General features: G+C 50.1%; 2 protein-coding genes and 3 pseudogenes across 2 annotated transcripts; 2 read left to right on the top strand and 3 right to left on the bottom strand.

Annotated features, from left to right (window-relative positions):
• Positions 1 to 5,808: 5,808 nt before the first annotated feature.
• SAPIO_CDS4923 lies at positions 5,809 to 6,630 on the top strand (annotated as a pseudogene; the record flags this gene model as incomplete).
• A 591-nt stretch (positions 6,631 to 7,221) lies between these two features.
• On the bottom strand, positions 7,222 to 9,402 carry SAPIO_CDS4922 (annotated as a pseudogene; the record flags this gene model as incomplete).
• A 1,031-nt stretch (positions 9,403 to 10,433) lies between these two features.
• SAPIO_CDS4921 lies at positions 10,434 to 11,525 on the bottom strand (annotated as a pseudogene; the record flags this gene model as incomplete).
• Positions 11,526 to 14,103: 2,578 nt separating this feature from the next.
• On the top strand, positions 14,104 to 14,965 carry SAPIO_CDS4920 (Uncharacterized protein; the record flags this gene model as incomplete). Its single annotated transcript, XM_016787360.1, has 2 exons — positions 14,104 to 14,229; positions 14,300 to 14,965. 2 exons carry the CDS (start codon positions 14,104 to 14,106, stop codon positions 14,963 to 14,965), a joined length of 792 nt encoding a protein of 263 aa, XP_016643035.1.
• A 4,136-nt stretch (positions 14,966 to 19,101) lies between these two features.
• On the bottom strand, positions 19,102 to 20,424 carry SAPIO_CDS4919 (uncharacterized protein; the record flags this gene model as incomplete). The annotated part of the gene is made up of 3 exons (XM_016787359.1): positions 19,102 to 19,185; positions 19,240 to 19,932; positions 20,344 to 20,424. 3 exons carry the CDS (start codon positions 20,422 to 20,424, stop codon positions 19,102 to 19,104), a joined length of 858 nt encoding a protein of 285 aa, XP_016643034.1.
• Positions 20,425 to 25,896: the final 5,472 nt, after the last annotated feature.

Below are 25,896 nucleotides of genomic sequence, written 5' to 3'. Positions count from 1 at the left end.
TTAGACGGGAGTGAATTGGACTTCTACCTTTTCAACTCAACGTTCGTCGCTGGAGCTGGCGCTGGCGTCAAGGATCATTGCTGCGCTATGGCCAACTGGTGTCTGCTATCCATCATCAGTAGGCCAACAAACAAATACAACCAATGACGTAGACTCCTTACGTGCACTCCGGACTAACGTCTCACGTCCATAGAACTCGCAGCCGTCGTTTCCCTTTTGACCGGTATTCACTCCCGACGGCCAACATCTAGCCATGTTAATGCTGGCATATCGAGGAGTGTCTGTCGTCCAAGCCAGAGCGAGACAGAATCAGGATGGTGAGGAGTGACATACGAAATTTACCCACTGGTGAGGAAGAAAGATACCACTGACGGCAATGCCCTAATCGCAGTGTCTTCTAGAATGAGATGAGGTACGCCTGTGATATCTTCGGCCTAGATCGGCGTGGCAACTGTACGGCAAATCATGATAGTAAGGCGCAACCGCTTGTTCATCCCAGTCTGAGCAAGGGGAACACAAGGCTACAGGTAGAGAAGCGTTGGGCTGCTGGAGGTGACCTCGGGGTCAGTATGCTACAATGGCAAATACTTGGACCATCAAGGACACCAGAGCTTACAGCGATCGTCTCCGATGCGGATGCCAGGTCGGAATTGCATTACTTGACGGCAACGGGCCTGTCTCTTTTGATCCGGCTGCGTGTGAGACCGTGGGCCTCTAGGAACCTTGTTCAACTGTGCCACCTCTGCACATCGTTGACTTGGCATCTTTGCGTGCTTGTTGCTGCGGGCCTTACTTTGCTCTTTTTGCCAGGCTGGCGGAAAAGCTTCTCATTCTGTGAGTCCCCCTATCTGCTGGGTTGGAATATACTAACTGTTGTCTCCTTCTAGGTCCCTCACGGGCTTCATAGCACCTTCCAGGGAGTCTTTTCCTCCTTCCCGGAAACGAAAGATTTGGAACTCTGGCCCAAAATTCAAGGAAAGCAAGAACCACTACCTTTCATCACCGATTCTAGGGGAAGCATAAATGCTATCTTCGTCCGCCCTCGGTGCGAGGCCTCCTCATACCTATCTCTAACGAAGTTCCGAAATATTTTCGTGTCCTTCGTGATCACAGCAGTTCCGCGATGGCATTACAATGATACACATCCTCATGTTGGTTTACACAAATCTCCGCTAAAGGCTTTCGCTTCAACATCAGGTTCAGCGGAGGGGCATATGTGAAGGACATGGACTCGGAGAAGAAGGAACCACCTGCAGAGCGGTATCGCTCACAAGGCAATTCCAAACTCTACACGCATGAGACACGAATCGGAGACTTTCTGGGGATCGACGCGGCATGTCTGTGAGCGGGTCCTTCCTCATTGTAGGGGTTGGCGGCCTGGCTGAGCTGCTCTGCCGAACCTCAAACTGAGTCACTGGCTTTTTTTTAGCCAACCCTTCCATTCCTGGATAGTATTTCCTTTCTCGAACAACAGCGTTTGTTCGTTCCCAACGGTATCTCCCTCGAGTCGGGTGGGAATATGACACACGGGAAGCTTGGACGGAACCGGAGGTGCCACTTCTTATTCCATCTAGCCGCATCTTCATCATCACCATCCCCACCGGGGCACTCTTCGTCCTCTTCTCCAGAATGGCCGCTCCGATCGAAACCTAAACCAGAACTCCTCGGCTCCGACAGTCAATCCGGCCAGATTTCTGCACACGCGAGCAAACTAGGATGGCAAATCCTAAACTATCATGGCACATTGAACTCCTTAAGGCGGATAAACCGAAGATGGAGTTGAAAATCATCGACAATTACCGGAATAGTGTCCCGCTGGTGTTGTCGGTCATCGACGCCGTCGTGAGACGAGCCAAGGGCCCCTGAACGCCATCGGCGGCGTTGTTATTGTGTAAAATCGTCTGCACCTGCGATTCTAGCCACTATTGACCTCCTTCGTAGAGATTCTTTATGCTCATTCCTATACATTTGGCGTGTTGCTTCATACTAAATCTACATCCGGACTTCGGCAACTTGAAGAGGTGATTCCGGATCCCTGGATGGCCTAGGGACCTAGATAAAGTCGATGTTCAAGTGTCGGCGCTTTACTATTCCCCTAATGGCGTTCCCGACGACCTGTTTAGGAAGATCGTCACTGATGGGCTGAGAACCTATTCTGGTGACGGGATGAGCCTGAAGGACTAAAAAATCAGACCGTCGAGGATTGGCGGCACTGGTACGATCGCGATATCGGACCTGCGCTCCGGGCAAATGAGGAAGATGAGCCTGATGCCGATTACCAGGAATTCCGGCGGAGGGTTTGTAACTTGGTGGTGACGACCGTTAACCATATCGGCAGCAAGTGGACTTGTCGATGGCGAAAGCAATCCCGACGACGAAAATAAAAGGTTCGGTGTGAAGAACAAGCACATCGGGTCGAGAGGGCGGCATGACCTTGCCCAGAACACATCGAACTACCATGAGAAGGAACCCTGCATCCATCACAATAGACGACATCCTTAGGGCTGTCTTCCACGCATCACAGAAACTAATGCCGACTCAGTTTCGCGTTACCATCCTCTTTTGTTTATCCCAGCCCACTGCACATGGCTAACGGAGAGGCCAATGATGACCATCTCCAAGGAACGTCCACAATCCACACCCCTGGTCCTGGTCCCTCCTTGTATGAACAGCAACTCAAGATTTCTTTTACCAAATTCAAACGCGACGACATAGTTGGGCTTGTCTTCGCAGCTCTCCTTCGACAGACGGTCGTCGTCATTGGTCCACCGTTCACTTTCGATTAGCTGTACCATTTTTTCGGCTGCTGCGGGATGAGTTGTCTCGCCTAACTCTTAATCAGGGTGAAACTGCGGGGACGGTGGAGGTCTCACGGCTCTGGCAACCTTTCTAGGGCCGTTTCGTCATTGCGGATGGATATATCAAGCAGTTCCGCTCATCCTCGAGCTCGATGACTGAGTTAAAATGCAAATTTTGGCAAGCCGAATGGAATCCCGCGAATTGTCATTCATGAAGCGGAGTGAACTCTCGTACTAATGTCAGCGGGCGTGAAGAAGCGGAACTTAAGGATGGAGGGTTATCGACCGAGACGAAGAGATCCTCGGCCAGGTTATAGAACAAAAAAACACGGCCCCCAGAACCACCCTATTGCCCGTGGCCTAGGCAACAAGCCACTATTTTTCAAGAACGATATGCAGCCAAGGGCACGGTATCTATACCACCTTTTCGTTTACGACCAACTGAAATTGGCATGGAGGCCGTTCATGGCCAACCCACTGGAGACAGTGGCGATGGGGCAACTCAGCGGTTCTACGAGGGTAAGATGAAGACTCCGAACGGTCACGATGATAGGACGCTACCTCCTATCCCGGATATCTTATGGATAATGATGCTCTTGTTGTTAACCCTAGACCCATGCTCTTCCCGGTATCCAAACAGGAATTGATCAACACCCACTGCACCAACCAAGGCCATGTAAAGATCGTTCGAAAAACAGAAGCAGCGGATTGATGATTCTCGATATCAGCAAAAGCGGCCAACACCATCAACAGAGACATTGACGAAACAAGGTTTCGAACCTACAGAAGTATTTATCCCGCGAGGAGAGTACGGCATCACGTCCCTGCGTCTTGCTTGTCTCCACGCACCATTCACCCGCTTCCTTACGATGAAACTGCCTCTTCCGACCTTTCACCAGCAGCGAGCAAGACCTCTAGCCAGTAGCCTCGACTCAACGGGAAATGCCGGCTTCGTTGTCGATATCTCGTAATCATATTCCTACGAGCGAAATTCGCGGAAAGAGTTCAAAGATCGTGTTTGTCTTGGAATGAAATGGTCTGAAAGGAGGCGTCCGGCGGTGGACGTTTAGCATGGCTGAATGGAAAAGTTTGCACAACGGACCCCAGAAAGGAATGCCGTTCCGCTCTAGTGTGCTTGAATTCCTTCATCCATCAAGATCCCTTAAAGTACGATGCCATGCCCCGCTGCTCCACTCGTCGGAGCCCTCGACCTTGAGTAGTCACCGCCACTCATCAAGGTTGGTTGGCCGTTCTAGCTCTTGATTCCGCAATTCCAAGAACGCTTCTCGAGTCACGGCAATCTAAACCATTGTCTCGACCCACCCCTAGCTCTAGGAGCCCCCAAGAAGGGACCGTTTTCCTTAAGTTATAGGCGGTTGCCGGAGACCCGTCAGACGTCGTCTGTCAAATATTATCTGCCCTCTGAGGGTAAGTTCATCGGAATTTTAAACCCATGGGGATGGAGGAGACATCGCCAGAAAAGGAGCTGACCGGAGGCCAAAGGGGCCATAGGTCCAGGATACTATTCAGGCAAGCCCTCTATTCTCTTTCCCGTCGTTTTTGTTGAGCGCGTTGATTCGACTTCCTTTGTGGAACTTATTGTCGCTATCGCGGGCAATGTTCATTCAAAGGTTGCTGAGGAAGAACCGGGTTCAGATCCAACCCGTCTCACGCTTCCAAAGTAGAAGCCAAAGCCCGCCGCTATGAAGTAGAAGCACGAGCACGGAAAAGGTCCCTCAAAAGTCACGAAGACTGTTGGAGATCGAAAAGGCCATCGAAACGCAAGAGTCAATGGACGAAAGTCTACACTCAAGCACTATGGATCCGAATCGTCGGATTCGCAGCCTTGAGTCCACCGTGGGAAATAAGGAAACCCGAGATGAAGACCGTTCGGACTGACGTCAAGAATATGAAAAGAGACGTCGAGGCTATTCGGGCTGATGTCGAGAACATGAGAGGCGACGTCAGGGAACTGAAATGCGTCGTAGCAGGACTGGAGCAAGAAATCCAAACTGTGAATGCGCTGCTTGATCAAATGGCATAAAAACGACGAGCTAAATCAGAGAGGCGCCAAACATCCGGCGCCGGAAACACTCTCAGGAGCGGTTGACGGAGACTGAAATGGCCGTCATAGCCGCGAATGGGGATGGAAGATGTTCAATTGTTTCGGTGGCACTGCACAACTTCACTACCCGTCTGGCGGATCTCCCAAGTCGGAATGCCATTAGGAGCAACTCTTTTCACTGGTAAATGCTGGTTTTCCAGGACAAAGAGTGTCATTCAGGGATGTCCCGTACTAAATCCAGATGGAGGAACCATATGCGGTCTTATAATCTAGAGCAAGGTCTATTCTAGGCCGAACCTGGGGTCTGGATATGCCGTCTATGATCCCTAACACAGAATACTGGACTCGATGCGCATGCGCAATCAGCGGACTTTCGACGGGGCTGCGCCCCCTCGTATAAACCTGGCCTCGCACTCGCACGCAGCCCTCGTATCCTCTGACGCCCACAACGCGGGTGTTTTCGATCCGACGAACGAGCGGAACTCTGCTATCCTGGGAAACACAAAATATAGATATAGGCCGCCACCGCCGAACATGCGCATACGGTGAAAACAGATATAGACGGAGGACTCACATACATATTTGATATCTCATGCAAGGATTACCTCTGCCTACCCCCCTCCCGCAGAGCCGAAATGCTATATTACACTCTCGGAAAAAGCCCCGTGCTACTGCAAACAGTCGAGCTGTGTAATGATATGGACGAACTAGAAACTGATGTCATATATATTCGGTAGAACTCCGATTGCCTACCACTCACGCTGGCTGCTTGGCGTCGAATCCTTGAGTCCGGCCAAGCGTGTCAATCATTTTCCACAGTCTCTCAGGTATCAGGCATGGGAGACAGAACAGGGTGGAGCGGGATAGCAATTACCGACTATATACAGGCCTGCTTTCTTTCCAGACAAATATCAGGCCGGATTTGGAACAGAGCTCGAACTGGGTATGAAGGCCCTTTGGTCTCGGACCATCTGCACTTCGCGGCCTACGTCGTTCAATTGCTCTCCACCAAGAATATTCGTGGCCTGTGGCTTGCGCCTTCGACTGATTGAAGACGTCCAGCCCTCGGGGGATAAGGCAGAGATTCTCCGCCAGCTCAACTATTGGGCTTGGACAATCGAGCCTGGCATTACTGATGGTCGCCCTACCATCTCCGACGCGCAGGCCCAGAATTGGGAAATGCCCGGTTCGTGGGGCCGGAGCTTGGAGTACATTAAGACGCTTCAAAAGGTCGAGCCCTTTGATCAGTACCGGGGCTACAAGCCTATGCCCGAGGAACACTCTAAGGGCAGTGGCGGAACGGCTCCTCCGACCTATCCCAAGTATTCTTTACCCCTAGACCCCGCCATCAATGAGGCTCGCGGAGTGCTGGGAAGAGTAATCACTGGTTATTCCGAGGATGCCACGGCGGAGCAAGTAATCAGTCTGTACGCCCGTTGGGTTCGTCGATGGGAGGAAGTTCAGGCGTTCGATCTTGGACACTCCCGATTTAGTACGCTATCCTACTCGCAAAAACGTGGTGGCGGCCGGGGAGAATGGGAAGATGACGAGTCGGATACGAATCCAATCCGCCGCCCGACTCGACCCGACGAGGCAGAAGAACGAGCTTCGAAAAGGCCCCTCAATCGCCAAGATAAAAGGGGGCTAAAATACACATGGTCAATGAGGCGACGAAAAATCCTCCACCGGAAACGCTCGCAAGAGCGGCTGACGGAGACCAAACCGCGGAAGCGAGCTCTCAGCCTCCGTCACACCTCGGGACGTTGAAGATCTCTATATAAGAGATCTTTATATAGAAGTAGAAGAGATTTGAGATTGTTATCTAATAGTTCTATCTAGTTATTAAAAATGAGATTATATAAAGATAACTCTCTTCCCCTACTCCAGTCGATATACTTATCCTAAGATAAGGTATATATATTTAGTGTACTTATTACTATTATAGTAGGTAGTAAGGAAGGTAAATAGTTAAGAGAGATAAGGTGGAGAGAATTGGAGCAGAGAGGTTGGTGTATTTGATAACTTTAAAATCTTAGAGCTATAGCTTGTAATGGCTGAGATGGTCTGCTGTCTTCGGGACAGTGCTGCCGAGGCCAGCTAGTTAGTAAAGCTTTTCTAACTTCTGGTAGCACGCAACTGGGATTCAGATACCTAGGATTCAGACCCTATAGTGCTACTTTTTGCAGGTTGTGACAATAATAATCCTCCGCCTTAATTGTTAAGAAATATATCTTTAGATTTTTCGGCACCTTTATAGCTCCAATAGATTTGTTCAAGTTGTATGTATCTAGATGAGCGTGCATCCTTTAATAGCTACCCGTCCAAGATATTGTAGCTCTTGAATACGAAATGTCCGGTCTATATTATTATCACGGCTTCTTGGGGTAAAGACAGTGTTCTATTAACCGCACTCCTATACGCGTCTTTCGAGTGCCCCATTCTCTCCTGCAAGTAAATGCTCCAATCTCCACACCTTTCGAATAAGCCGATGTATGTTGGCGATGGCGTAACCATAATTCCCTCAATCATTGAGGCCTGTGGGTCAGTTTGCAGAGGCAGAAAAAGACAATCAGCCATGTTGTAGCGCTGTGGATCCCGGAGATCCAGCCTCCAATGAATCTTCCATGGTTTAGGCAACACCTCCGCATGCCCCCATTCCACGACAAGGCAATATCCATGATCAGAGTCTACAGCACCCTGCCCGTGCAAGAGTCGGGCCACGATCTTGATTGCCTTGTCGTGTAAGTCTGAGGGATGGCCGTCGAGATATTTGCTGAGTCCCTCCGTTACCACCAGCGCAAGGTCAACGTACTCGGGCAACGCGTATCTCGGCTCGGGGTAGTAAATCACCTGTCCGTCAACCGACAACCAAGACCAAGTTGGCCCAACACCGGTGCGGCCCACTTTCGACTCGCTGACCACGGTCCAGCAGAGTCCATTAAACATGTGGGTTTGCCACAGGCCCCATTTCGGAATCCACCCCCGTGACCGCTGTATGGCACTGACAAGCCCGTTGATGGCGGCATATCGGTCTGCTATGAAGGAAAGTGTCGTAGAGCTGTATTCTGAGACAAGCGCTCTCCACATCTTGAGAACGATGCGATCATCTGCTACCTGCCCTGATTGCGGTTTTTGGACAACGGTGGCGTAGAATTCTCGAATAATCCGTTCGAGAGCACCAGCGAATGCAGGGAACTGGGCGTGCGTCTCGAGCCCGAACTCATCGACATCGCTCTCGCGACACTCCCAGCAAATGTAGGAGCCATATTTCACCATTCTTGGAGGCAGCGTTCGCTCCTGAAGCACCCATCCTCGCGCTTCGAGCGGCCAAGGCCGGGAGGCTCTCAGCGGAGGCCAAGCCGCGACGTAATCCTCTCCGTCCCTAGCGACAATGACGCAAGGCGACTGGCGGAATGGGTCTCGGAACGCGAAGAGGCCCTCGGAGTTGTTTGACGCCCCCCGAGCGGCGATACATAGGAAGCAGCCAAGATAGACGTCGCACATTCTCGCAGCCTCTCTTTTCCAGTCTTCAGCAGAGTCTTGAATGATGCAGAGTGAGTCGACCCAGATCCACGATAAACCGAGCTCTGAGGCGACGGCGATTGCGTCCTCGATTGTTTGGGGAAGGGAACGGGCCTTGACGCCCTGTACGAGGCTTTTCTCAGTGCTAACCGTAAGCTTTTGTGTGGACTGGCTGCCCCAGCAATAACTAAGTGCCACATATCGAACGTCGGCCCCAACGGGTAGAGTGTCCGTTCTCACCAGTTGAACCTCGGTCTCTTGGCCACGGCCTGCGATATGTAGAAGGCGTGAGGGAAGTTGACGCGCGGCTGATGTTCGGCAAGTGGTATGTGTCTTGACGCATCGATCCAGCCACTCTTTGACGAGCCGGAGTGACTGGCTAGAGCCGGTGTAAAGAGGTGAGGGGGCTCCCCTTGCGAGGTACGGAAGGCTGGCTCGAGGCGTCAGGAGTGGACTTATCGTCGGGCCGGTCAAGAATCCATTCGAGATCCGCAATTTGGGGATGAGTTGTGCATATAGATTATCACGGATGCCATAGTATTTCGGCTTGATATGAACGAGTATTGTGAGTGGTCCGGAGTTGCGATATTGACGGGCAAGCATGTCGATTCTATCACCGTCGTCGGTTATCCCTTCATTTGTATCCACATCATGAGCGTAAGAGGCGAAACTCTCGACGATGATCGTGCACATATGGCAGCCTCGTCGAGATGAAGCCACCAATGTCTCAAACGTTGGATGGTGCTGGAGGACATGTTCCATCTCCTCATCGCCATGAGTGGTGGCCCAGGACCGAACGTTGTCAAGGTTACCTGAGTACCACTTGCATATCCGGCCGCATTCCGAACAAAGTGTCGAGGAAACAGCGACATCTTTGACGAGCGATGGTGCTTGGTCCATGGGGGTGAACTTTCGATAGTGATGCTCCGGACGGACTTTCGATGCCGAAGCTCCTTGTTCTCCAGGCGGCAACCCTGTCGACGCACACGGATGGGTTGGTTCACTCTCACGAGACATCTTGTCATGGTTAGGCGTCTTCTATTGAACCTATCACCAGTTTCGATACTCACTTTTAGCCGCTGACCGATGAGTCTTGAGGTAAATTCGGATTATTGGCGAGGTCTGAATTTGTGCCATTGGCTCCCATACACATCCTGAGCCATGTCTTCAGTGCAGGAGAGAACGTAAGGCACCCATGAACATAAAATGCACTCGCACTTAGCGGCGGTCGTGAGGGCTTTAGCTTCAGACATATTTCTGCCTAAAGTTGCTGCCTAACACTGCTACATGACTAAGCCGCTTGAAAGGGCGCCGCCGAGGTTCTTCGATTATGACAGTATGGCAGCCTGTAGGCACCTACCATTGACGACTATTTGGCCTAGTTCGAGGTATTTGGGAATGAGATCCGCATTCCCTTCCACTCCTCCAGGACCCAGTGGTATTATGGTATTATCTAACGATTTGGGCCGCGTCGGACGAGGGCTCTCGCGCCTCCAGTGTCTCAAGAACCCCCCATCGAGCTGTAAAGAATTGTCTCTTCTTTCATCTTTCCTCCCTTTCCCTCCGTCCCTTCCTTGGATGCACAACGAGACGGTGGATCCAGGTTTCATTACAGACCGGCCAACACGCATTTCAGGGTGTAAAATATTACAACTGCGAGAGGAAGGCACTGGCGAGTGTATTGGACCACATTGATATCATCTCTACCGCTAGCCTTCCGGCCTGGACCGTTCTAAACTATGCTGAATATCAGGAGGAAGTGGGGAAAGCTTATCGACACCTATTTATAAGTTATTATATACCATGTATGTACCTCGGTATGTGCCACGAGCCTAGTCGGCCATTGTCAGACCGCCGTAAATTCTCCAACCTTTGCCGAAACCTAACACTTCTTGCTCTGGCCATGACAACAGCGGTCTAGCTTTTTAGCTCCCTCAGTCACCCCGAGGCCCATGCCTGCGGTTAAACAGATTCCAAAGTACTCTTGAAGCCTCAATGAGTGCCAATATAGTTTTGCCTCTTTCCCTAGCAGGAAGCCCTCGATCTCTTTATTCCAATCTTCGTCTTGTGATAGGCAGCCCCATAACCTCGAGCTCGACCTCTATCTCCCCAGACATCTTAGTGATCCACGGATCATCGGTAGAGCTTTCTAGATCACTAGGCAACCGGATGGTGACAGTGGGGTTGTTGACAAATTGGAGGATATGCTCCATTGGGTACGTATAAAATACGGCTGTGGACCGCAATCGTCGCCAGTTATGGCCTGTAGGAGGGATGTGGAATTGACGGTCCAGGGCACGTGCTACACAGCTCCTGAACTTGCGCAGAAACTCAAGCCGAAGAGTCGAAACTACTGCCTTAACCTCTGCGACAGTCTTAGTCTTGTACTCCAGGAAGGGCAAATCCACCCACATCCGCCGGAAAAGATCCTCGGCCTCTTCGCGATCATACACAAACCCCGCTATCTCCACGTCGCGATAACTGTACACCTCGAGCATGCATATTCGAAGGCTCTCAAGTTTCGGTAGCCTATTCGCCAACACCCGAAGATGATATAAGTACGCATCCCAGGGCTCATGGTTCCTACAAAACACACCGCACGGGATCTCAGGAGTCACAAGCCCCTCACACTGAAACAGCGCGTCCCAGAACGAATCAAAACCAATGCCGGACTGATCTTGACCGTGGGTGAATATGTTTTGAAGCTTCAGATGCCGCAGGACCACCACATGTCTGAGAAGCTTTCTGTAATCATCACGCAGCTGCTGTCCTATATTCCTTGCGAACATGTGTCCTGTGCAGAAGTGGAAGGTATTCTGGGACCAGAATATCGGGGCTGCCTCGGCGTGGACTTGGCGGGAGACGAGTAGGAGGCTTAAGCTGTGGCGTTTTGCGCAGGAGCAACCCGGCATGTAGTTTACGCACTGCGGGCCTCTGTGCATAACAAAGGGTGGACGTTCAATGACGTTCGCTGAGCGGGGCGTGAAGGGACAAGGCGGCTTGTGGCTTTTTCGCCATCTCGGGGGTTCAACGAGGGCATCGTAATAAACGATACTTCTGATCTCCACGGGGATATCAAGGAAGTTTGGACGAAGTGTGCCGGATGTTGTGTCTGGGGCTGGACTGGCGATGTCTTTCATATTTGCGGGTGTTGATGAGACGTGAGATGTTGGCTGGAGGACAAATGATCCCCACTTTTATTTCATTCATTGTTCCGCTTGTTTTCCAACACGGGAAAGGGGTTACATAAACAGTGATGTTACTCTTCTTGCTTACTATCAACCTCGGCATTTAGATCTATATATCGGTGGCCCATCCGGTTTCTAGAATGTTGATTAGAGATATGATAGAAGTAGTCGTATAAAATCTACCAAATCTGACGATGAAAGACCTCCAGCAAAGTGAAGCCACTTGCCAATAGTTGAATACAAGTGCGAAAGCCTACAGGCTGCCCTATCACCATTATACAATTGTGCCAATGCTACGACTTTACGGCCAAATGCGATAGGGTATTAGCGCATTCCTGACCATCCTTCCATGACAAATAGCAGCCAGAATTCTCCAAGTGCCCTCGTGCCCTCTAAGGGTTTTCTCCATTCAGTGAGATACGTTCTCTTTGCCGCTGGGCGTAGAAATTATTGGAATCAGTGCAGCATCAACCAGTAGGGCGGCTTGAGAAAGCGGTGGACGGGATTATGAGAGCAGATAAAGGAGCAGTATTGAAACGGAGCAGCACAGCCTGCCCGGTCACGACAAGAATGAAACAAAAGGAACAGATGGTCAAATGGTCTAGAATAGTTCCCACAAGAAGCTGCTGCAGTTCTCCTTGCAGGAATGGTAATGGGACGTCGAAACGGTTGATCAATGGAAATAGAGCCAGATCATGAAGAAAGGAGACTTCCAAATAGGGGGAAGTCAAGAAACATGTAAGTGTCTAATACAGGGCACTTGGGCACACAAAACAATAGAAGAACTGTCTGAAGTCACCACACAAGGTGATCCATGAAGAATTGATAAAAAGGAAGTCCATTCAAAGAAAGACTAATAACTGCAATACTTGAAGAACTTGTAAAACTTGTTGAAGAACTTAAAGTTCTTCCCTGGAGGGCAGAGAAAAGAAAAGGAACAGCCAGGCCCCCTGGCCCATGGTAAGGAACAATATTTCTCCGCCTCCATTCCTGCGGTCCCATGAGAGAACTGCATCATTTCCACTGCTGTCACCTTTTCCCCCATCACAGTATGCTATTATAATTCTTATAAAATATCAATATAATAAGCTAATACAGATCCCAGGCTCTAAGGATCCCCAGAATAGTAAAGTAGTAGATGAAAATAATGTTAAGAGATGAGGCCTGGTAATAAGTCTATTCTCTCCTTTTCTATTAGGTGCAAGGACTTATATCCTATCACTTACCACCCAAAACTACCTAATGTGTTCCTTAAAGTTATCTAACGTATTAAAACTCTACCTTATAGCGTTACAAAACGGGTATTTTGGATGTGCTGTGTTGCTCAGCTCAGGGGCTGGCGATATTTTTATAGCTTGTCTACTTATGTATTCTTATTATATATTTTGCAAGCGGTCTCTGAGTCCCTTTCCGCTGAGATAGGGTCAACAGAATCTGAAGCAACACATCTTAATACAGGTACGGCCTTTTTTATGAGGTCTAATGAAACGCGACTCGTCTCTTACTAGCTGTATAGTTTTAGTTAAGTTAGTTAACTGCTAGTTAGAGACAGGCTATTATACTGTTTGTAGAGGCCCTTGAAAATGCAGACTAAGGTTTGTCCATAGAACCTATAGATTGGATAGAGTGCTGAGTTAGTAGGCTGGATGTGTGGTATGGCCGAGTTTTAATAAGGTTGCTAGTATGGATGGGAACTGAGTCCTGTCCGGGTTGTGTTCCTGGAAGTTGTGGAGTTGGTGTTGCTAAGCCAGGCCGCAGACACTTTTTAATCGGATTGGCTGTCCCGCATTGTAGTTTATCCAGGTTGGAATCGAGAAGGTGGCCCCAGAGGTCTTCTAGACAGCGGAAGGTGATCCCTAAACCGCGACACTGTTGCTGTGTATGTGTAGAGATGAGGGCTTGCAGGGTAGTAGGAGTATGTTGAGGTTCTGCGTTTCCTACCGAGGTACACGGCTACTGAGAATTTGGTGCAATGGCTTGCTCTTCATTTCTGACCTGCTCGATGAGATCGACGCTTAAGCTTCTTACTACCTCTGTTGGCAGTGACAGCAACATTCTTTGTCTTATCTGGATTGGGTTGCGCTTATAATAGGTTAATAAGTTCTCCTAACATCGTTGTGGAAGATAAGCCAGTAGGTCCTGCAGATAAAAGCACACTTACCGACTAGTGCTTCTCGCGGCAAATTTGACTTGCACCTAGCATCCATATAATGGCTGCCTTATTTCTTACCTTCCCTGATAAAAAGCTAGCCTTCTTGCCCATCTTTTTGCGTTTCGGCGGAAGAGAAGTTGGCGGTGATAGAGAAGGTATTGAGGTGGACACTGGCGGGGTTGCCGCGTTGTCGATTACCGGCGAGGAGGAATTACTACCCCCGCCCTGTCGGTCTGCTGTCATCGATAATTGGCTTCCTCCTGTGCCCTTGTGAGAAGGCGGTCTGACGTCATATTATAACTCTGGCATAAGCCGAACTTAATAGTTCCTGCACGAGACGCGAATTTCCGGATCGTGAATTTACCAACCACAAACACAATGGAATCTTCACAAAAGGTCGACCGGTCGTTCCCTACCCTCGACGGCAAAGTGGCCATCGTGACGGGAGCGTCTCGAGGCATCGGGCTCAACATCGCGCTTGAGTTGGCTCGGCGCGGCGCCAAGGTAATAAGCACCTACTGTCGATTCACATTCACGCCGGGGCATTTCGAGGCAGCACTGACTAGGTGGGCAGGTAGCAGCAACGTACGTCTCTCCCAGTAGCGAATCCGCCATCAATGGACTCATCAAGCAGGTCAGCTGTTTCGGTAGTCCATCGGAGTGTATTGGCATCCGAGCAGACCTGCGCGACCCGGCCAGCGCGAAAGCCATTGTCGACCAAACCACGAGCGCCTTCGGGCCGCACATCGACATTGTCGTAAACAACGCCGGCGTAGAGGTTGTCAAGGGCTTGTCCGACATAGAAGTCGCAGACTTCAACAGCGTCTACCAAGTCAACGTCCTCGCTCCCCTCCTCCTGGTACAACAAGTCAAGCCGCACCTGCGCGCTCCTGGCCGCATTATCAATATCGGATCCGTCGGAGCGCGAAGTGGCTTCAAGAACTTATCTCTCTACTGCTCCTCTAAGGCGGCTCTGGAGGGTCTAACGCGCTGCTGGGCGGCGGAGCTAGGGACGGAGGGGCACAGTGTCAACGTCATCAACCCTGGACCCGTCCAGAGCGACATGCTGGACAATATCCCCGAAGAGATCGTCGCGATGCAAAAGGCCACTACACCGCTTCAGAACCGCCTGGGAACGTTTGATGATGTCGCCCAGATAGCAGCATGGTTAGCTAGTGAGGAGAGTCGCTGGGTCACCGGCCAAGCCATCTCGGCGAGCGGTGGATGGGCCATGTATTAGAACCGGGGCTATTTTCCTCTGTCGAATGTCGCCCAAGGAGCACGTGTCTATGGCGAGGTGAAAGGAAAGCGGCGCATGGCCATTGCAACATGCTATAGAGCATTTAAAAGCCCTTACTAGTCAATAGCAATGTATTCACAGGTACCCCTAGTGATGCGGGAAGGAATACCTGTCAGTCTTGCCGTACCCTTCACTTGAACATATAAGCTGGGAATGCCCAAGGCGAATGCGACTCACTTTTGCCAATATACCTCCCCCTGGGACCACGAGTGTCTGAGGCGGTCTCGTGTGTGCGAGCTGTTCAACGAGTACACCTCATGGGAAACCTGAGGTTGAGACGAAAGACTCCCTTGGTTGTCCTGACAAGAGAGCAGCCGCGATTTGCATCACTCCCGACGAGTGTCCAGTGGATAGCTATAGACTGGAATGAACGGCATGAACATGGAAGGCAAAGTCTAATCGATAATGGTAAAGAGGCTTGCCGCGATGATTCATGCTGGGCCAGACACGGTCCGATAATTTCGGCATGACTCACAGAGCCGTTTGGCATCTCACCTTCCTCACTGATGCCAACTGATTTTTGGCCTGTGAAGATGGGACCGAACCCTCCACCGAAACCCTTTCTTCTTTTTTCCTTTTCCTCTGTATAGCCGAGAGCATTTCGGCATCGAGCCTCTCTTTAATTCATTGCTTTTCTATTTACAATTTCCAAGACGATTTGTCAGTGTTCCTCCACGGCTTTCGATCAACACCTCCACGTTAACCCCGTCGATGACTCTTCCTCTCCAGGTCCCAACTCCCATCGTCCTACGACCAACCCTTTTGATGATGTCTGATATTGAGCGCGAGCGAACACATACAATTACAGTTTCGGCTATAACAACAGGGCAAGTAGCGGGTGAAGACGCGAAACAGACCTCTTGAAGAAAAATCTAATTGATCGAGTATAGAAATTGAACCCATAATCATCGGACCAAGGCGACCAACCATACCAGTCATCGCTATCGCCACAGTGGCCACAAAGTTCTCCATGGTGCAAAGGATGACCTCTCGGGCTAACACTTGAGCCGGTGTTTCCATAGCGCGCTTCGGCATCATCCAGATCCGTATGTTATATATTGCCACGGGCAAAGAGAACCTAGCACGAGCGAGCGAGACAGAGAGCATGCGCAATCACGTCATTGTGGTACCCGTTCCGTGACTGGCTAGCCAACATTATAGAGTCCCCGCCAGAACGCGATGTCAACCAGGGCGACCTCATCTTTCTCAACGATGACAGATCCGCATTCTTCCCTGGTACAGATGATTGTCGAAAGGGCGGAGGTATCTGCATTCCCAATGAGCCAACTCCGGTCGATTCACCCGGCTAAGTTTGCCTCAGGAGTGGATATTCCAGCCCGGGAACCCTGACCTATATAGAGAGAAGTTCTTCAAAGAACACCGAGCTTTACATGGCGTACAAACCCATGAATACCCCTGGGCTTTTCATCGTCTATACACATAACAATGGAGCTCGGAGATTCTACTCTCAGCAGTACCTGAGCCACAGCTCAGCTTACCATCATTTCCCATACGCTGCCAATGTTCAACTGATTGGCCGGATGCTCAAGTATCCTGAATACTCGGTGCTTGGGGGCGATGCCGCCCGCATCGACAGTCGACGGTTTCTAAGACAAGGGGGCAGACATCGTTATTCTGGTGATGGGCACCAGGACGGCTTCTGGCCTGCCGAGGACAACAACCAGGCCTGCAGTGTTCCGCACGCGGCTGTGGTGCGGGAATTTGGCCTTTCTGACGTGCGACCAGAGGTTCAGGCTATTGTCAGGTCAGGCCAAGGCTCATTGCGAAGCCATTAGCAAGCCCTTCCCCATCGGGTCCTCAACATTCTGGCAGAATTTTCGTACCCTCTGGGCCCAGTGCAGCGAGTTCGGCCTAGCACACACGGCACTCTGCATTGAATATCCAAGCAAGTACGAGGCAGGCGGCAGGAGCCGCGCATCAGCCCCTAGAATCATCGCGATTGATGTCAAGAAGGCTAGAATCCTTTCGAAGAAAGACAGGCAACGCTTCCAAAAGCCATACGGCGAGAAAGATCGCCAGGCTATGAGTGAAACCTTCACCGCTAAGATCTCACGGGGCAGCCCGTCTGCCAAATCCCACTAGCATCTGCTGGGATCATTTCTGGCACTGGTTCACTTCAAGATGTCCAGGTGGCCTTTGTGCCGTTGCAAAAAGTTGTGAAGAAACAAAATACACGGACCAGACCCCGTTTGTTAGAGAGCAGTCGGGGCGGTGACCATATAGCCAATGATATACACTGGAGACAGGCAGGGCGGCTTCCTTAAAGGCCTACTCAGCGACGTCGGCGAGATCGTTCATATCGTATATATAACTGCTGCAATTCTAAAGCTCCAAGCTACCTCGCGGGTTTGAGGCATAGTAGATTTAGGACGCCGCGATCGAGGAGGTTGGAGCTTTAGACTGGGCGGGCAGCTGCAGTTCTCATCAACCGCCCTTCATGAATTAAGGGAGGAGATGTGCGACTTCTCCACCTTGCTGCCATCACGAACACACAGAGGGTTGGTCCCAAGAAGGTGCCTTACGACACAACAGGAAGAATATGTCTGGGTATCCGTCCAAACTGTGACGAAATAGCCGACGGCTGCGCAGCCCTAGCCCGTAACCACACGCCTGTCGCAACATCCCCGGCCGCTATCCTTGGGAAGAGATCCTTCCAGTTTTCGCACAACGTATAGCTCTATATATTATAAGCCGGTCCTCTCAGGCTACCGTGGCCTTTCTATCTAACTTATATAAAGGTTGCGGGCTCGCTGTCATGCTCCTTGGTTTTTACCTAGCAACCACCGCCCATAGCCAACAGACAGGTCAATAACTCGGTAGTTGATCTCTCCCAGCATATCGGACTTTCCTAGATGTGGAATTCAATACCCAGCGGTGTGCTGGCACTCCACATCGATCGCCCAGCAGCCATAAGGATAGTTACGGGATTCCTCGGGAAATTGCAGCTAGACCACCGCCCAACCGTCACCGAAGAAGGGAGGATTGTCTAGGCCCTGTATTGATTCGGCATTTGGACCATGATGTTCAGTGAAGATTATGGAGATTCCGGAGACGATTAACGTATTCCCCTTGCCTCGTCGACGTGGTCTATACTAATCTGCTTTCCGGATCCTGCCATCTAGCGCGCCTGTTGCTCGTTAATATAGAGAAATATTGCATCCCTTTGCTAACAAGAGCCATATCCCTTGTTTTGTCGAAACCCAGAATATATACAGTTAGAATGAGCGCAGTTCGCTCGAAAACCCAGGCCAGGCTGCGTACTACTCGACCCTCCAAGGCAAGCTGCCATCCGGGCGCGTCGGGTGATCAATCTTCGAAAATTTGCTGAGCTGGTGTTTACGCAGATGGCATGCTACTTGGGATCAGGGGAGCATGATAGTTCTATTTAATGGCTTGTGGAAAAGGAGGGCAGATGTAACTATATTATTGTATAAAGTAAGCTACAGGTTATGCTCAGGCCCTTCTGAAACCTCGCACATAGCGCTGAGCAAAACAGCGAACAGTATTGATGTTAGCGGCCATTTACCCTCTAATACAAGGGACTCCTTAGGCCAGGTGAACAGGAGCGCTTGATGGAGGAAAGTGAAAACGTGCACAACTTCTTGAACAAATAAAGCCGCATGGCTTGGGTTATGAAGAGGAATCCACAGCCTAATACCTAGGAGCCGCTGACACAGTTGAAATAATGGCCGCAGTTCCCAACAAGAAAGCATTGCTCCCGAGATCTCGGGTAGTATTGTTGACATAAAGATAAATAGATAAACACAAATATGGGGACAAGAGAAGTCCTTATACTGGCCGAGCGATGTGGTGATGAGCCGGTCGAGGAACTCCGGCTCTCCTTCGCATAACTTTCCGTGAAGGTACAACTGAACGAAGAGGAACCAGAATTGGGCTGCATGAGCGGTCTGGATACGTCGACCTTTGTTTTTAGCGTCTTCCCTATAAGCGAGAAAGGCGTATTCGCGCCTGTGTTCGAGCAAGGGACTGATCCCTTTTGGTTCGTAGAAAAAGACCACACTGCTAAGGCGGTTAGGGCGATGACCCGAGTTGCCCTAGTCATTGTCCTTCCTTCTCTGCCTCTCTACAAACGCCGCAATTGCCTTCTCGGCACCTGAGCCTTCACCGAAATTATTGAACTATTGATCATGGAGCGTTAGGATCCTATACAAGTGAACGGGACGGATACGTACGGTGTGTTGAACGGTCTGATTAACTGCATCCCGGGTAGTCCCCACTACATGTCCAGAAACTATCCCGTAGTTGACGCCATAATCGCCATGGCGAACATCTCCGAGACTGATACCTGTCGGCTGCGCCTTAAATTGATCAGTGTCCTTATCCACATTTGCGATCATGCTCTTCAGTGTTCCGGTAAGGTCAATATATCCAGTCGTCTCTTCATCCGTGAATTTACACATGCTGCGATGATCAGCATTGATTGGAATTGGGCGATATCCGGCTAGCGTTGCGGATTCTGCTTCCACGATCCGGCCTAGGTCCTTCTTCCCAAGCGGCCCCTTCACTATCGTCGACTTCGTTTCAACGAAGCATGCCACCTGTATTGGTTTTGAGGCTTTTGGTTCGCAACGCTCCCGAAGGAGTAAATGGAAGTCGCGGCTAATGTCCTTTAGCTTGATGGAATCTTTGTCGAGATCCTTGATTGTTTGATCACTGCTATCGCCAAACAGCCGGAAGAACTTCTCCCCCAGTTTTGCCCAGGTCACAGCACTAGACCCCTGGAAAGGGGTGCCGAGGAAGATCATGCCGCATGTATTGTCGATTACCTTTTGACTCGAGTCATCTGGGCCGGAGCGGCGAGAAAGGCCGTTGGCGCACACTAGGCCTCCAAGTGAGTGTGCGATGAAGAAAATCGGCCGTTCTTCCTGAAGTAGCGCAGGAAGGATCAGCAACTCAGACAGAAGAAAAGGTAGAAATAGTGGCATAAAGTAGGGCTAGCTCATAGACTTACAGTGCGTGTCTCCCGCCGTTTAAGACCCAGTTTCCTGATTAAGGAGGTAGAGTGGCCATCTATGGAGGCATGGACTACCAGACCTGCGGTTTCCGTCTTCGGATAGAAGGTTCCGAATTCAGTTGGGTACCCAAATGACAGTATTCGAGATGCTGGCACGGTATTAGGCAAGAGGTCTCCCGGCCAAAATATCTTCTCGCTTGGATCGTTCGGATCGACAGCTTCCCATGTCTTTTGCGGATGGCCTCTAAGGCCATGAACGAAGATAATACTAGATAGTAATCTATCAGTGCCATTTACTCAAGGTCAGGAGTCAGATAATTACCGACTCGACTTGAGCGTCTTCACAAGCGTCGTATACTAGGGTCAGCCCATCGTCGGGGATGGGATTATTGTTCGTTGCCATATTAGAGTGCAAAGAGTTCAACAGAAGTGGTTTCAGATCGAGGCTCGGCGATTGTTCATGGGGTAGGCCGCGACTCCATCGTTCGGTTATTAGTGACGACTCGTTCTTATCAGTGTTGTCAGGCCAATGCCTGTTGGGCATCAATGCATAAAGTGAAATATGCCACATGAATATGGCCTAGAACACGAGGTAACGCAATAACCAGCCGCTCCACCTGCTTCACGGCGATGACAAGAGACCTCTTATTCGCTGATTATCCAGCCGGATGTTGGGTATTGCTGCAGATGGCGCAACCCAGCCCACGGTTATCCCATCCTGTGTGATGCCGTCTTGTACTTGTTGGTTTACGTAATCTTATACAGAAGAGGAGAAGAGGGGGTGATGCGTTGAGTAGCTCATCCTGCGTCGGCACTCTTACCACGACATATCTTCCCTAATGTTAAGACCTACTTCCAACCAGAGCAACCGGTTAAGATAACGGGAACATACAGGACAGCCATTTGCAAATCTTTCAAGCCTGTCTACATCATCGATGCAGCCTCGAGAGGATCTGACTTCCAATGTCGCTACTTCACAACCCGTGAGTACGAACTACGGAATCGTTGTCTACGGTGATATTACCGGGCCCGGCAGTTAGTATTTCCATGCAGAGTCTTTAAGCATACACTGAAGCATTACAATAGACCTTAGCGTTCAGAACGAATACAACTACTACAGCATAGACAGAGGTTCGATTATCGAGGCTGGGTAGATCGCATATAACTGACATGCACTTAAGCGCCTGAGCACAAAGAGTTTGGGAACTGGCTATCCGTAGTTCCTTACCGGGAGCATCACGACAGGGCTGGAAAAGGCCTGATGAAGAACTCGGGAGAATGGCTGCAAGGTCATGATATCTTCCTTCAGTGGAGAAATTCAACACAATCATCCATACTCTGGTTGAATGGCATTCGTAAGCAATACTGGCCATGAATACGATATAAACATACGAATCTGACATAGGTAAAGCCGGCTCGGGGAAAACTAGTCTCATGTATCCAATGCCGTTTTCATCTCGAGTACCTCGGTATACAGCTCCGGTTCTGAAGCTAATGAAGTCCGCTAGGCACTCTGTAATTACGTCATTCAAAATTGTACCCGAACCCGGAGCCTCAAATATTCCGCAGACCTCTCTTCCCTACCTCTGTGGCTATTTCTATTGCTCAAGAGATCCTGCAGAGCCTGATCGCGCAGACCCTGCATGTGTCGCCCGGACCTTGCTGAAGCAACTATGTTATAAAGATGGCATACTCAAGAAGTCACTTCTAGACGAGTTTCGAAGAAGGAAGGAGGAGTTGCGAGAAGAAGACGGTGATCCAGTACAGTTGACGATCGAGGATTGCAGAAGCCTTTTACTCAGGACAGCCAAGGGAAGACCCCAAACTGTTTTGCTCATCGACGCACTTGATGAGTGTGATCCGGAGGAGCGGGATCAACTTTTCAGATTTTTAGAAATCTTGGAAGAGCAGTCAACTAACCCCTTAAAAATACTAGTATCCAGTCGAGAAGATGGAGATATTGTGGTCTGGCGAAGTGGTCGCGGACCCTCAATTTCCGCCAACAGTAACCTTGGAGAGATCAGGCGCTTCATTAATCTTAAAGTCTCCGAAGCCATTCAGAGACGCAAACTACTTCATGGGAATGTCTCGGAGAGGCTCAGGAGCGAAATAATCTTCAGGCTATCTGAGAAAGCAGAAAGAATGTCAGTTATTCCTCCCCTACGCGAGTCCAAAAGGCTAAGAGAACTTTTAGGTTTCTGTGGGTTAGCTTGCAGATTCAAATCATCTGCCACCCTAGGCGTACTAAGCACGAAAGGGACATTTTTGAGCAATTAGACATGCTCCCTGAGTCCTTGGAAGCATCATATGAGAGAATCTATCAAGATATCTCTTCCTCCGGCCCTTTCAGCAAAGAGACAGCTGATAAGTGCATACGGTGGCTCCTTTGCGCACAACGTCCACTCCAAGCGCGGGAACTAGTTGCTGCCGTTTCGGATAGCATTGAAGAAGAGCACCACAAATTATCCCCCAGCCAGCTACTCGACTTCTGTTGCAACCTAATCATGCTTGACGAGCCCGATACGGAGCAGGAGTTTTCGCAAGCAATGAATCAGGCAGATACATCCTATGATCAAAACCTGAACAGTATCTTAAGATTCATACACGCATCTGTCAGAGAATATTTTCAGAAAAGAAGAGATCTAGGATTCAACGACCACAATAATCATCTGGTTATCCTTCGCAGGTGCTTCCACGTCTATGAGCCGCACACATCACCAGTACCGGCTGTGGAAAACCCGATACTATTGAATTATGCCACTCAATTTTGGCCCGTCCATTTAAGGTCGGTAGATGGTTATCTAGGGGATGTGGATATCCGGGACTGGATTCTGCCGTTTTTCCGGATTGGTTCCTCCATGGCACCAACGTTCCAGAAGTGGGTTGATGAAGCTCGCAAGTTATCCAGAACACTGGATGGTCCAAACAGGTATATGTTTCTGAATGTTGCCTGCACCCCAATATCTCCATTGTTTGTTGGATGCTGTTTCGGCATCCTTCCACTCCTCAATGATCTACAAATACTGGGCACTGAGGATCTCGACCCAAGGGGTCTTAGCGACGAGGGGCATGCTGGGATATGCCTTGCGGCTAGATTTGGTCATCTACAAACCGTAGAATTTCTTCTCGCTAGAGGCTTTGACCCAAATACTAAGTCGAGGGGTACGACTCCCCTTTTAGCTGCGTCGGGGGCGGGGCATGGCTCGGTGGTTCGGGTACTTCTCAAAAGCGGAGCCAACGTCAACTCACAGGACAACAACGGAAACACGCCATTATCCGGGGCAGCAAGAATCGGAGATGAAGAGGTTGTTGAGCTTCTTCTAGGTCAGGGAGCTATGGCAGATATACCGAATAAGGATGGGAAGACACCGCTTTCATGGGCAGCTGGAAATGGACATGAAATGACTGTGCGCATGCTCCTCCATGATGCTAATATCAATGTAAACCCGCGAGATACAGATGGGCAAACGCCACTGTCGTGGGCAGCGGGAAGTGGACATGGAGAAGTTGTCAACAGGCTCTTGAACTGTGGAGCGAACGCCAATAACGTCGATACCAGCGGGAAAACACCGCTGTTATGGGCAGCAGGAAATGGACGTTTTACGGTGGTGAGGTCACTCCTAGCAAGCGGAGCTATAGTGGACACCCCAGACCAAGATGGGCAGACAGCCTTACTGTGGGCAGCAGGGAATGGGCATGAAGACACTGTCCAGATACTACTAGATCATGGGGCTGATGGAAACCAAGAAAACAAGAGTGGGAGGACACCACTATCCTGGGCTGCCTGTAATGGACATGAAGGCATTACGAAATTACTCTTGGAGAACAAGGCGGAGGTAAATGCCGCTGACAACGACGGAAAGACCCCGCTATCATGGGCGGCTGGAAATGGGCATGAGAATATTGTCCAAATCCTTCTGGAGAATGAGGCTAATCCGGATCCCCGAGATAAAAACTGGCAAACACCTGTCACGTGGGCTGCTGGAAAGGGATATAAGAATATTCTCTTGGCTCTCTTAGACAGGGGAGCAGAAGCCGATTCTGAGGACAAAGATTCGAAAACACCATTATCCTGGGCAGCACAAAACGGGCATGGCGACATTGTGAAGATCCTCCTAGATCGTGGAGTAAGATCAGATCCTCGAGATAAAGATAGGAAGACACCATTATTACTGGCAGCAGGGACTGGATATCAAGGAATTGTGGAGATGCTGCTATGCAACGGAGCTGTAGCAGATCCAGAGGACAAAAGCGGAAAGACACCACTATCATGGGCCGCAGGACGTGGACATGGGAATATTGTCCGAATCCTACTGAAACATGGGGCGAAGGCAGATATCGGGGATATTAGTAACAAGACACCACTATCGTGGGCATCAGGGAATGGCCATGAAGAGGTTGTTGAAGTCCTCCTAGAATATGGGGCTAAGCCAGACTCTCAGGACGAAAGTGGGCAAACACCACTTTCATGGGCTGCTGGGAACGGACATGAGAGGATTCTCTTGGCTCTCCTAGCAAAAGGAGCGAAGACAGACTCTCATGATAACAATGGAAAAACACCACTATCCTGGGCTGCGGGAAATGGGCATTTTAGGATTGCCAGAGCCCTTTTACGGGAAGGAGCTAATTGTGACTCCCGAGATTATAATGGAAAAACCCCATTATCATGGGCAGCAGGGAATGGGTATGATCAGATTGTTGGACTCCTGCTTGGAGGAGAGGCGAGTGTAGATTCACGAGACCGGATTGGTAAAACCCCCTTGATATGGGCAGCTGGGAATGGCCACAAAGCAGTTATTAAATTACTGCTGAAACACAATGCGAAGATAGGTATGGCAGATAAAAGTGGACAGACGTCACTGTCGTGGGCAGCAAGACGTGGGAACAGCAGCGCTGTCAAACTCCTTTTGGAGCATGGTGCTGACCCGCATCGTCAGGATAAGAATGGGCAAACACCTCTAATATGGGCTGCAAGTTCTGGGTTTGAACATACTGTCGGAATTCTTCTGGAAAAAGGGGCTGACCCAAATTCCAGCGATTGGAGCGGACAGTCATCCCTATCGTGGGCAGCAGCCCATGGTCACCAAAGAACTGTTAAGGTCCTTCTTGAGAATGGTGCCGACCCAAATTCTACAGATAGGCATGGACAGGCGCCACTATTGTGGGCGGCGGGAAATGGACATGAAGCTGTGGTCAGAATTCTGCTCACAGGTGGAGCCAGGGTAGACTTACGTTGTGAGAATGGGACCACTGCGCTGTCATGGGCGGCTAAGAATAACCATCATGGTGTAGTGGAAATCTTGTCCTCGGTGGGCGCAACCTCGGAGTAAAAGAGTTAATGGATCAGTTATTGTTTTTCCTTTCCGTTCTGCATCGTCTGACTCGTTGGCATATCCGATATCAAAGATGGTGTGATCAAATGGAGCCTAGGGATAATTAGGTGACGTTAGTCGCGGAGTGTCCACCGATAATCTGATATGGACGGGGCAATTGTCGAAAAATCCCGAGCCTCCTGAGCGCACACATAAATCGGACTAGCCGTTCACTCCAAGTAATTTTCTGTAGATCCATTGACCTCTGAAGCCGCCTGACGCTGTTCAAGAAGCAAGTCCACCCCCTGCGGCCATAAGCTGCTTGCGTTGGAGGAAAACGTCGCGTGGAGTCTGCCAGTCAAACCTGCAGCAATTCACACCGGCGCCGTAGGAAAGCAGTGCATCAATCACCTCGAGGTTTCTCCAGCTGCATGCGTCATGTAATGTAGAGTACCCTATGGACCATATGAATCTAGATTAGGTCTGTGCTGAACCTTTTTTTCGAAAACCGAATCGCGGTGAGCGCATAAAAATGTAGCGAGCAAGCATGCGAGCGAAGGATT

Source organism: Scedosporium apiospermum (genome assembly GCF_000732125.1).
Source record: "Scedosporium apiospermum strain IHEM 14462 chromosome Unknown SEQ_SAPIO_0095, whole genome shotgun sequence".
Classification (NCBI taxonomy): Eukaryota; Fungi; Ascomycota; class Sordariomycetes; order Microascales; family Microascaceae; genus Scedosporium; species Scedosporium apiospermum.
This window is presented reverse-complemented; position numbering and strand designations above follow the sequence as displayed.